This window comes from Rattus rattus, chromosome 2 (assembly GCF_011064425.1).
Source record: "Rattus rattus isolate New Zealand chromosome 2, Rrattus_CSIRO_v1, whole genome shotgun sequence".
In the NCBI taxonomy this organism is placed as follows: Eukaryota; Metazoa; Chordata; class Mammalia; order Rodentia; family Muridae; genus Rattus; species Rattus rattus.
The window spans coordinates 209,846,560-209,858,777 of record NC_046155.1 but is presented as its reverse complement, the minus strand read 5'-3'; the positions used below and the strand labels follow the sequence as shown (position 1 = coordinate 209,858,777).

Genomic DNA, 12,218 nt, shown 5'->3' with positions numbered 1-12,218 from the left:
CGCTGTAATGCCTGCTGGAAATCCCGACGCGTTCTTACCACGGACGCTCCTGAAGGCGGAAGTGGAAACTCCTAAGGCCCGGCATCGCGGGAGCCACCTCTCTAGTGGGAGGAGTCGCACATGCGCATAGAAGCCCAGCAGAGCGCTTAAATACCGTCATGCGGCCACCAGCGGCCTTTTCCCCTGCCGCCGCCAAGTTCCGCGGAGGCGGAAGCTCGGGGTGAGTGCGAACTAAACCTGTACGCCGTATACCGCGTGTTCTGTGCGCTTTGGTTTCAAGTGTGGAGAAGTGCTTGTGTTCTAACAGGCAATTTACTGGCGTTTTGTCTTACAGTGCGTTCAAGATTCGGCGTCACCCGTAATCCACCGCCATGGCCGAGGAAGGGTGAGCGGATGGGCCCTGGTTGGGGCGTGGGCCTCCCGCGGAGGACGCGGGTCTGCACGTTATCCAAATTAGTTATTGCCCATGGCCTCCCCGAGGATTCTAACGATTCTGTCTGCATTTCAGCATAGCTGCTGGAGGTGTAATGGACGTCAACACTGCTCTACAAGAGGTGCTGAAGACCGCCCTCATCCACGATGGCCTAGCACGTGGCATACGCGAAGCTGCCAAAGCCTTAGACAAGTACGTGTCTCAGTCTCAATACTGTGGGGTGTTGCAGCCGGAACAAAAACTGCAGCCAAGGGACGAAAGCGTGAAGTTCATGCTGTTAGCACAAAAGTTCTGAGTGTCATCCGTCCAGCAGGAAACATAGGAAAAGGTATCAACTCTAGCCCACTTAGGATGTGTGGGTTGCTGTGTGGATCGGGGCTGAGCGGTAGTTGCTTTTGTTAAGCTACAGTGTTTGAGTGATGACTTGTATTGTCGGATACCCCTTCACCCCGTTCATGGGTGAGATTCAGCTAGTCTGACAAACCTGTAGCACTTGGGATAATCATAATCGGTACTTTTGCAAAAAGAAAAAGGGAACGTCGTTGATATCTGTAGTTTACAGATACAATTTAGCAATGTTGCAGTGTCTGAGGGAACTAGTTATGTCTGGGATATTTGGGAATATGCCTTGCTTTTATGTCTATGCACGAGAATGTCAGGTGATTTTAATATTTGGATTTCCTGCAAGCTGACTTGAATCCAGGTGGGCATCGCAGCTCCTGTTGTGATTATTTACAATGCTTGAATCAACTTTGCAGATTAAAATGTCTTGAAAGTGAGTGGTCATGGTTTCCTTTGGCCATAAGTAGGCTTCCTCAAGAAATAATGGCATATGTTATCCAACAGCCAAGGTTTGGACAGGAAAATTGTATGTGCTCCAGCAGTTTGGTGCACACTAGTATGTGCTGCATAGTAAGCTTTACTAGCATGGTGAGATGCCTTGACTGGAGACACTTGAGGCCGTGGTTTCACTTTCTAATTTTGCATTTTAGGCGCCAAGCCCATCTCTGTGTGCTTGCATCCAACTGTGATGAGCCCATGTATGTCAAGCTGGTGGAGGCACTCTGTGCCGAGCACCAGATCAACCTGATCAAGGTAAGCAGACGCTCTTCCTGTCCGAGTGATTAACAGGCACCAGAACTAGGAGCTGTCTGGTAACTTAGTGACAATCTGGGGCTGCACATGATGACAACTGGCTCCCTCTACTGAGTCGCAGTGAGGAAACTGCCATGTCACCCTTCTGACGCTGCCACCTGGGGAATTTTGAGTTTCAGTGTGTACTACCTTTATTCTCTGCTAGTAACTGCTTTTGTCTTTGATAGGTTGATGACAACAAGAAACTAGGGGAATGGGTAGGCCTCTGTAAAATTGACCGAGAGGGGAAACCACGGAAAGTGGTTGGTTGCAGTTGCGTTGTAGTTAAGGTAAGTTCTATCTTTTAAATGTTGATGGCCTTTTAATGGAAACAAGTGCTGTAAGGGTATTCTGAAAGCCAGCCAACTTGTCTGCTTAGCTCTGTGTTTCTGCAGAAATGTAAAAAAGGCTGGCAATAGTAACGCCATGTTACGAGCCTTAAGGACAGTTGAAGTTTTTAAGGTCCCTGAAAATGGCTACAGTGTTAATTCTGGGGAGCACTTTAAGAATGAATCAAATAGTTAATAAGAACTTAATACTGGGGGTTGGGGATTTAGCTCAGAGCTCTTACCTAGCGAGCTCAAGGCCCTGGGTTCGGGCCCCAGCTCCGAAAAAGAAAAGAAAAAAAAAGGAAGAACTTAATACTGGAAAAGTAATTTGCATCTAATTTTTTTAAGGACTATGGCAAAGAATCTCAGGCCAAGGATGTCATCGAGGAGTACTTCAAATGCAAGAAATAAATAAATAAAATTTTGGCTCATTTTTTTCTCCTTGTTTCTTTTTGCTGCTATAAAATGGAATGTCCTTGTTCAGGTGGTTGGTTGCAGTTTGGAAGTGTATATTCTGAAGGTTTTAATTGTGTAAGCGACTCTAACCAGGCTACATACATAAAGCTAAAATGAGAAGAGTTCTTTGGATGGACAAGGAGATGCATCAGCTTTAAAACAGGCCTCAGAATCTGGCACAATTTGGGCAGCCAGAACGATTGCTTTAGGCTCTGACTACACACCATGGCAAGTTAGGAGGTAAATTTTACTGAGTAAACATCCAGGTTGGTATTAATGGAACAGAAATGTCAAATTTAGGGGAGGGTAAAGGGTTAAATTAGGGTGAAATTTTGGACTCAGGCTCCCTGGGGGAAGATGTAAACATGCCTTTGAAGCTTGGATTTCTGAACCCTGGTATTCCAAGTCAGGTTTTTCTAGCGTTACAGTAGGTTGTGCTGCAAATTGCTTAGAGAGTAATAAAGGATTTTTAATCTGCATTCTGGGACAGTTCCCTTTATATGGACCTTCAGTATTTTGTTAAGCACTTTAGTGAGTTAAAAAAAACCTGTGGTAATTTTGCTTTCAAAGTATCTAGTTTTAGGAAATGTGTCAAGGAAAGAACTTTCACTGCTCAAGTCACTTGACAGCTATGTGAAGGACATTTGATCAGAAACTGTTTAAAAAACTAGACTAGCTACTATAATTGTGTGCTAATATGGGTTGAAAGCAATTGCAGTCAGAACTTGGGAGGATCTGGTGTTTTTCAGGTATCAAGCTCAGGTCAGACTTGGCAGTAAGCAGATCTTGACCTGCTAGGCAATTTCAGTGATCTACCTCTAACTTGGTGGGTGAGAATGCCTGAGATGGTGTGTGAAGTCAGTGCCTGAGAATGGGCTGGAACTGTACTGGCCTGCCATGGACAATGTGCAAGTTCTCCAGGTAGAGAGCAATTTGACTTTTACAAATAGTGAAATCTCATTTCCCCTAGTCCTAATCAAAAGAATGGCTCTAGTCAGATCCTGATGGGTTATTTGGCAATTTTTATTATCCTTCTAGAGATCCATCCATACCCAGAGGCATCAGCAAATAGATAACATTTGAAGTTTCTGAAGATAGAAAGGGTTAAGAGCACTTTGAGGACCTGTGTTCAATTGCCAACATCCCCATGGCTGTTAGCCATGCCTCTGGTTCTAGGCATCCCGTACCTGAGTTAAGCAGGCAACAGCATACAGACATAACACAAATGTGAGTCAAACTTTTCATCAGTTAGGGATGTTCCACATGTGTAGTCCTTATTTTCCCTACCTGTGTATATGCGGTATATGGATGTTTGCACTAGGAGGCCAAAAGGTTCTCTGACACTTGTTCCTTGCTGAGTCTTATTTTTAAGTGGGTGCTGAGGATTCAAACTCAAGGTCTCCATTTTGACAGCTGCATCTCTAGGAATCAAGTGTTGAGGGCTTACTGTGTGTGTAGTGGTGGAAGGTGTTTGAGTAAATCTCCCTTCCCCCTGTGTTAGTCCCTGTTCTGTGTGTTGCACAAGTTACAGGAGGTTCCAGACAAAGCCCTGCTATGGGAGTGGACAAGTGCTTGGAGACTATCATCACATTGACTGATGAAGCGTCAGCTATTACAGTCTTGAGATGGCAGACACTTAGGTATTTTGTTAATTGGATGGGTTTGGTTTGTTTATGACTTTTTTTTTAGGATTTAGTGTGTGAGTACACTGTCACTGTCTTTAAACACACCACAAGAGCGCATCAAATCCCATTACAGATGGTTGTGAGCCGCCATGTTGCTGCTGGGAATTGAACTCAGGATCACTGGAAGAGCAATCTGTGCTCTTAACCACTGGGCCATCTCTTCATCCTCTTTTTGACCGACCCATTGTCATGTCCTGGCAGCAAGTCAGTTTCAGCTTGGGCCTCTTTGAGGCTAGTATGGTGCCAGGTCATCTCAATTTCTCTTTTCACCAACTCTACTGGAGGGAGCAGGACAAAGAAACATTCTATTAGAATATGGGGTACATGGATGGCTCTAGGACAATGAAAAAAATCATCTTAAAAGCTATTTTCAGACCTGGGAATAGTTTTAGAAAAAAGGGTTAATTAAGGGAAACTTTTTACAATTTCTTTTTCAACACTTTATTGAGACAGACACATAGGATTGAGTGATGTGAAAAACCATAACAAATACATTGGTCTTTTTGTTTTCTGTCTCAGCTCAACCACCCCTTACTAACATTTACAAATGGACTTAAAAGTCCTGTTTGTACCTGGTTGGCTTGTTAGGGAAATACTGAGTAAAAGGCCTGTGATAGTTCACATTGCTATCACCAGGTTAAAGGAGCAGAAGTAAGTGAGATCCATAGGGTGAAATAAAACTGTTAACATAGAAAATGACACACATTATAAATACTGGGTAAATGTAGGAATTCCAAGGCAGATACTTTGCTAAATGGGCATAAGCTATGGCTTGCCAGGGTCCATATCACACTTTGCAGTTATGCCATTGTCTCAGGAACACACAGACAGTGCCTAAGAAACTGAAAATTTTAAGACCTTTCACATGGTTATAGTTTGAAATTAAAGTCAAAAATACTTTAAGTTTTATCATATAGGGACTTAACACTGAGTGTTAAGGTCTATCTGGTTTTGTGTGTTATTTACTTTTTTAACTTTTTTTTTTTTTTTTTTTTTTTTTTTAAGATTTATTCATTTATTATATACAAGCACACTGTAGCTGTCTTCAGATACACCAGAAGAGGGCATCAGATCTCTTTACAGATGGTTGTGAGCCACCATGTGGTTGCTGGGAATTGAACTCAGGACCTCTGGAAGAGTAATCAGGTGCTCTTAACCGCTGAGCCATCTCTCCAGCCCTTTTTTTTTTTAACATTTTTAGATAATTTTTAGGTTTATTTTTACTTTGGTTATTTTGCCTGCTGTTTGTGTACCATGCGCATGCCTGGAGTCCATGTAGGTCAGAAGAGGGCATTGGAGTTCCTGGAACTGGAGTTTCACATCATTGTCAGTTGCCATATGGATGATAACAATCAAAGCTGAGTCCTAATTTTTATTTACGTTCCAAATGTTAACCCCTTTCTCAGTTTCCCACCCATAATCCCCTATCATATCCCCTCTCCCCCTGCTTCTATGAGGTTGTTCCCCTACCCACCCACCTACCCCTTCCTGCCTCCCTGCCCTGACATATCCCCTACACTGGCAGGATCCTCTGCTACATATGCAGCTGAAGCCATGGGTCTATCCATGTGTACTTTTGGGATGGTGGTTTAGTCCCTGGGAGCTCCGGTTGGTTGGTATTGTTCTTATGGGGCTGCAAGCCCCTTCAGCTCCTTCAGTCCTTTCTCTAACTCCTCCAATGGGGATTCCATTCTCAGTTCAGTGGTTGCCTGCAAGGACCTGTCTCTGTATTTGTCATGCTCTGGGAGAACCTCAGGAAATAGCTATATCAGGTCCTGTCAGCATGTACTTCTTGGTATCAGCAATGTTGTCTAGGTTTGGTGGCTGTATGTATGTGGGCTGCATCCCCAGGTGGAGCAGTCTCTGGATGGCCTTTCCTTCAGTCTCTGCTGTCTAGGTTTGGTGGCTGTATGTATGTGGGCTGCATCCCCAGGTGGAGCAGTCTCTGGATGGCCTTTCCTTCAGTCTCTGCTCCAAAATTTGTCTCTGTATCTCCTATGAATATTTTTGTTCCCCTACTAAGGACTGAAGCATCCGCACTTGTGGTCATCCTTCTTGAGCTTCATGTGGTCTGTGGATTGTATCTTGGGTAATCCAAGCCATGGACTAATATCCACTTATCACTGAGTGCATACCATGTGTGATTGGGTTACCTCAGGATGATACTTTCTAGTTCCATTCATTTGCTTATTACATTTATGAAGTCATTGTTTTTAATAGCTGAGTAGTACTCCATTGTGTAAATGTACCACATTTTCTATATCCATTCCTCTGTTGAAGGACATCTGAGTTGTTTCCAGCTTTTGGCTAGTGGAGCATATGTCTTTGTTGTATGTTGGAGCATCTTTTGGATATATGCCCAGGAGTGGTATAACTGGGTCCTCATGGTGGTATAGCTATGTCCAATTTTCTCAGGAAACTTCAGACTGATTTCCAGAGTGATTGTACCAGCTTGCAATCCCATCCACATCCTCACCAGCTTCTGCTGTCACTTGATTTTTTTTATCTTAGCCATTCTGACTGGTGTGAGGTGGAATCTCAGGGTTGTTTTGATTTGCATTTTCCCCGATGACTAAGGATGTTGAACATTTCTTTGGGTACTTCTCAGCCATTCGATATTCCTCAGTTGAGAAATCTTTGTTTAGTTCTGTATCCCATTTTTTTTTTTTTCTTTTTTTCGGAGCTGGGGACCGAACCCAGGGCCTTGCGCTTGCTAGGCAAGTGCTCTACCACTGAGCTAAATCCCCAACCCCTGTATCCCACTTTTTAAATTGGGTTATTTGGCTCTCTGGAGTCTAACTTCTTGAGTTCTTTGTATATATTGGATATTAGCCCTCTATCAGATGTAGGATTGATGAAGATCTTTTCCCAATCTGTTGGTTGCCATTCTCTGTCCTAATGAAAGTGTCCTTTGCCTTACAGAAGCTTTGCAGTTTTATGAGGTCCCATTTGTTGATTCTTGATCTTAGAGCATAAGCCACTGGGGTTTTGTTCAGGAAATTTTCCCCAGTGCCCATGTGTTCTTCTCCACTTTTTCTTTTATTAGTTTGAGTGTATCTGGTTTGATGTGGAGTTCCTTAATCCACTTGGACTTAAGCTTTGTACAGGGCATTAAGAATGGGTCAATTTGGGGGCTGGAGAGATGGCTCAGCGGTTAAGAGCATTGACTGCTCTTGCAGAGGTTCTGAGTTCAATTCCCAGTAACCACATGGTGGCTCACAACCATCTGTAAAGAGATCTGATGCCCTCTTCTGGTGTATCTGAAGACAGTTACAGTGTACTTATATATAATAAATGAATAAATTCTTCTACATGCTGACCTCCAGTTGAATTAGCACCATTTGTTGAAAATGCTATCTTTTTTCCACTGGATGGTTTTAGCTTGTTTGTCAAAGATCAAGTGACCATAGGTGTGTGGGTTCATTTCTGGGTCTTCAATTAATTCTATTCCATTGATCTACCTGCCTGTCTCTGTACCAGTGCCATGCAGTTTTTATCACTATTTCTCTCTATATAACTTGAGGTCAGGGATGGTGATTTCCCACAGAAGTTCTTTTATTGTTGAGGATAGTTTTTGCTGTCTTGGGTTTTTTGTTATTCCATATGAATTTGCAAATTGCTCTTTCTAACTCTATCAAGAATTGAGTTGGAATATTGATGGGGATTGCAATGAATCTCTAGATTTCTTTTGGCAAAGTGGCCATTTTTACAATAGTAATCCTACTAATCCATTAGCATGGGAGATCATTCTTTTTTCTGAGATCTTCAATTTCTCTCTTCAGAGACTTGAAGTTCTTGTCACACAGATCTTTCACTTGCATGGTTAGAGTCACACCGAAGTATTTCATATTATTTGTGAGTATTTCCCTAATTTCTTTCTCGGCCTGTTTATCCTTTAGTGAGGAAGGCTACTGATTTGTTTGAGCTAACTTTATATCCAGCCACTTTGCTGAAGTTTATCAGGTTTAGGAGTTCTCTGGTAGAATTTTTGGGGTCACTTAAGCATACTATCATATCATCTGCATATAGTGATATTTTTTACTTCTTTCTTTCCAATGTGTATCCCTTTGACCTCCTTTTGTTGTCTGATTGCTCTGACTAGAACTTCAAGAACTATATTCAATAAGTAGGGAGAGAGTGGGCAGCCTTTTCTAGTCCCTGATTTTAGTGGGATTGCTTCAAGTTTCTCTCCATTTAATTCGATGTTGGCTACTGGTTTGCTGTATATTGCTTTTACTATGTTTCAGTATGGGCCTTGAATTCCTGATCTTTCCAAGACTTTTAACATGAAGGGTTGTTATATTTTGTCTAATGTTTTCTCACATCTGATGAGATGATCATGTGGTTTTTTTCTCTGAGTGTGTTTATATAGTAGATTGCATTGATGGATTTCCATATATTGAACCATCCCCAAATCCCTGGGATGAAGCCTACTTGATCATAATGGATGATCATTATGATGTGTTCTTAGATTTGATTTTCGAGAATTTGAGTAATTTTGCATCAATATTCATAAGGAAAATTGGTCTGAAGTTTTCTTCCTTGAGTCTTTGTGTGGTTTAGTTATATGCGTACTTATGACTTCATAGAAGGAATTGGGTAATGTTCCTTCTGTTTCAATTTTGTGGAATAGTTTGGGCAGTATTGGTATGAGGTCTTCTATGAAGGTCTGATAGAATTCTGCATTAAACCTATTTTGTCCTGGGCTTTATTTGGTTGGGAGACTTTGAATAATTGCTTCTATTTCTTTAGGAGTTATGGGACTGTTTAGATGGTTTATCTGATCCTAATTTAACTTTGGTACCTGATATCTGTTTAGAAAATTGTCCATTTCATCCAGATTTTCCAGTTTTGTTGAGTATGGGCTTTTGTAGTAGGATCTGATAATTTTCTGAATTTCCTCAGTTTCTGTTGTTATCTCTCCCTTTTCATTTCTGATTTTGTTAATTTATTTGGATACTGCCTCTGTGACCTCTGGTTAGTCTGGCTAAGGGTTTATCTATCTTGTTGATTTTCTCAAAGAACCAGCTCCTGGTTTTTGTTGATTCTTTGTATAGTTCTTTTTGTTTCTACTTGGATTTCAACCCTGAGTTTGAGTATTTCCTGCCGTCTACTCCTCTTGCGTGAGTTTGCTTCTGTTTGCTCTAGAGCTTTCAGGTGTGCTGTCAGGCTGCTAGTGTATGCTCTCTCCTGTTTCTTTTTTAGAGGCACTCAGAGCTATGAGTTTTCCTCTTAGCACTGCTTTCATTGTGTCCCATAATTTGGGTATGTTGTGCCTTCATTTTCATTAAATTCTAAAAAAAACTTTAATTTCTTTATTTCTTGCTTGACCAAGTTATCATTGAGTAGAGTGTTGTTCAACTTCTATGTATACGTGGGCTTTCTCTCCTTTTTGTTGTTATTGAAGACCAGCCTTAGTTTGTGGTGATCTGATAGGATGCATGGGATTATTTCAATCTTCTTGTAGCTGTTGAGGCCTGTTTTGTGACTGATTATATGGTCAGTTTTGGAGAAGGTAGCATGAGGTGCTGAGAAGAAGGTGTATTCTTTTGTTTTAGGATGAAATGTTTTACAGGTTTCTGTTAAATCCATTAGGTTCATAAGTTCGTTAGTTTTTCTGTGTTTGTTTAATTTCTGTGTCCATGATCTCTCCATTGATGAGAGTGGGGTGTTGAAGTCTCCCACTATTATTATTATGTGAGGTGCAATGTGTGCTCTGAGCTTGTAAGGTTTCTTTTATGTATGTAGGTGCCCTTGCACTTGGAGCATAGATATTTAGGATTAAGAGTTCATTTTGTGGATTTTTCCTTTGATGAATATGAAGTATCCTTCCTTATCTTTTTTTTTTTAAATACCGTTTTTTTTTTTTTTTTTTTTTTTTTTTAAAGATTTATTTATTTATTATATATAAGTACACTGTAGCTGTCTTCAGACACACACCAGAAGAGGGCATCAGATCTCATTACAGATGGTTGTGAGCCACCATGTGGTTGCTGGGAATTGAACTCATGACTTCTGGAAGAGCAGTCGGGTGCTCTTAACCGCTGAGCCATCTCTCCAGCCCCCCTTATCTTTTTTGATAACTTTTGGTTGAAAATCTATTTGGATTTTCTTATTGGATATTAGATAAAATTGGATAAAATCTTATTGGATATTAGAACGGCTACTCCAGCTTGTTTCTTGGGATCATTTATTAGAAAGTTGTTTTCCAACCTTTTACTCTGAGGTAGTGTCTGTCTTTGTCACTGAGATTTGTATCCAGCAAAATGCTGGGTTCTGTTTATATATCCAGTCTGTTAGTCTACGTCTTTTTATTGGGGAATTGAAAATTGAGTCCATTGATGCCGAGAGATATTGGGGACCAATGATTGTTGTTTCCTGTTGTTTTTTTTTTTTTTTCTTTCTTTTTTTTTTTTTTTTTTTTTTGTTGTTGTTGTTAGAGGTGGGGAGGTGGGATTATGTTTGTGTGGCTCTCTTCTTTTGGGTTAGCTGAAAGAAGATTACTTTTTTTTTCCAGGGTGCAGTTTCCCTCCTTGTGTTGGAGTTTTCCATCTGTTATCCTATGTAGAGCTGGGTTTGTGGAAAGATATTGTGGAAATTTGGTTTTGTCATGGAATATCTGGTTTCTTCATCTATGTTAATTGAGAGTTTTGCTGGATATAGTAGCCTGGGTGAACATTTGTGTTCTCTTAGGGTCTGTATGACATCTGTCCAGGATCTTCTGACTTTCATAGTCTCTGGTGAGAAGTCTGGTGTAATTCTTATAGGCCTGCCTTTATATGTTATTTGACTTTTTTCCCTTACTGCTTTTAATATTCTTTCTTTGTTTTGTGCATTTGGTGGTTTGACTATTATGCAACAGGAGAAATTTCTTTTCTGGTCCAATCTATTTGGGGTCTATAGGCTTTTGTATGTTCATGGACATCTCTTTCTTTAGGTTAGAGAACTTTTTTTCTATAATTTTGTTGAAGATATTTACTGGCCCTTTAAGTTGGGAATCTTTGTTCTCTTATACCTATTATTCTTGGGTTTGATCTTCTCATTGTGTCCTAGATTTTCTGGATGTCTTGGGTTAGGATTTTTTGCATTACATTTTCTTTGACGGGTGTGTTAATGTTTTGCTCCTGAGATTTTCTCTTCTATCCTTTATTCTGTTGGCAGTGCTTGCATCGATGACTCCTGATCTCTTTCCTAGGTTTCTATCTCCAGGGTTGTCTTCTTTTGTGATTTCTTTATTGTTTCTATTTCCAGTTTTAGATCCTAGATGGTTTCATTCAATTTCTTCACCTGTTTGGTTGATGTTTGTGTTTCCTCTTTAAGGGCTTCTGCTTGTTTACCTGTGTTGTCCTGTATTTTTTTAAAGGAGTTATTTATGTTCATCTTAATGTCCTCTAACATCATCATAAGTTGTGATTTTACATCAAAATCTTGCTTTTCTGGTGTGTTGGGATATTCAGGGCTTGCTGGGGTGGGGAACTTGGTTCTGATGATGCCAGAACCCTTCACTCTCACCATGTGCTCCTCTCTGGTGTTAGCTGGTCTTGCTGTCTCTGACAGTGGCTTGACCCTCCTGTAAGTCTGTGTGTCAGGACTCCTGGGTGACCAGCTTTCTTTCAGGGGGATCTGTGTACAGAGAGCTGTGGCATAGATCAGCTCAGGGTACAGACAGAAACTAGAAGGATGATGTCCCAGAATGCTCCTTGATTCTTGTATCTTGAAGGCCTTGAGCAGGCCCCTTGGAGCAGAAGTGGTGATCTTACCTGTGTTCTCGGGTGTGTCAGCAGCAGTCCTGGAAGGCCAGCTTTCTCCCAGTCTCGGATCTGGGTACAGAGAACTGTGGCAAAGAGTCAGCTCAGGGCACAGGCAGAAACCAGAAGTATCCTCACCTGGGTTCTTTGGAAGAGCAACATGTACTCTTAACCACTGACCCATCTCCCCATCTCTGCAATTATTTTTATTATAAAATTTTAAACTAAAAATTAGTAGGAGAGAAAAAGGCAAGAAGGGGAAAAAGAAATGTTCTGGCCATGGTAATTAAGATTTTTTTTGTTCCTTTTACTGATTATTCTCTTCCTTTGCTACTAGAACACAAGTTGAAAGAAAATACCAGGAAACTGAATATTATCAGACCGATTCACTCCTGTGTCATTAAATAGAACCCGCATAGCTGCTTTCTCCATC

The 12,218-nt window shown here is 41.0% G+C and overlaps 1 protein-coding gene and 3 non-coding genes across 4 annotated transcripts; all 4 read left to right on the top strand.

Annotated features, from left to right (window-relative positions):
* Nucleotides 1-134: 134 nt before the first annotated feature.
* Nucleotides 135-2,335, top strand: Rps12 (ribosomal protein S12). Its single transcript, XM_032894892.1, has 6 exons — nucleotides 135-220; nucleotides 335-385; nucleotides 509-625; nucleotides 1,426-1,528; nucleotides 1,756-1,857; nucleotides 2,245-2,335. The coding sequence occupies exons 2-6, from the start codon at nucleotides 372-374 to the stop codon at nucleotides 2,305-2,307; spliced, it is 399 nt and encodes a 132-aa protein (XP_032750783.1). The 5' UTR covers nucleotides 135-220; nucleotides 335-371; the 3' UTR covers nucleotides 2,308-2,335.
* Nucleotides 844-917, top strand: LOC116894955. Its single transcript, XR_004387149.1, has one exon. It is a non-coding gene; the product is annotated as a small nucleolar RNA SNORD101 (small nucleolar RNA).
* On the top strand, nucleotides 1,609-1,683 carry LOC116895086. Its single transcript, XR_004387253.1, has one exon. It is a non-coding gene; the product is annotated as a small nucleolar RNA SNORD100 (small nucleolar RNA).
* On the top strand, nucleotides 1,923-2,051 carry LOC116895004. Its single transcript, XR_004387192.1, has one exon. It is a non-coding gene; the product is annotated as a small nucleolar RNA SNORA33 (small nucleolar RNA).
* Nucleotides 2,336-12,218: the final 9,883 nt, after the last annotated feature.

Excerpts from the sequence above, each read along its gene's own strand:
- Rps12 (XM_032894892.1), top strand. Across the intron at positions 626-1,425 it reads GCTGCCAAAGCCTTAGACAA|GCGCCAAGCCCATCTCTGTG; the intron begins GTACGTGTCTCA and ends TTTGCATTTTAG. Across the intron at positions 1,858-2,244 it reads GCAGTTGCGTTGTAGTTAAG|GACTATGGCAAAGAATCTCA; the intron begins GTAAGTTCTATC and ends AATTTTTTTAAG.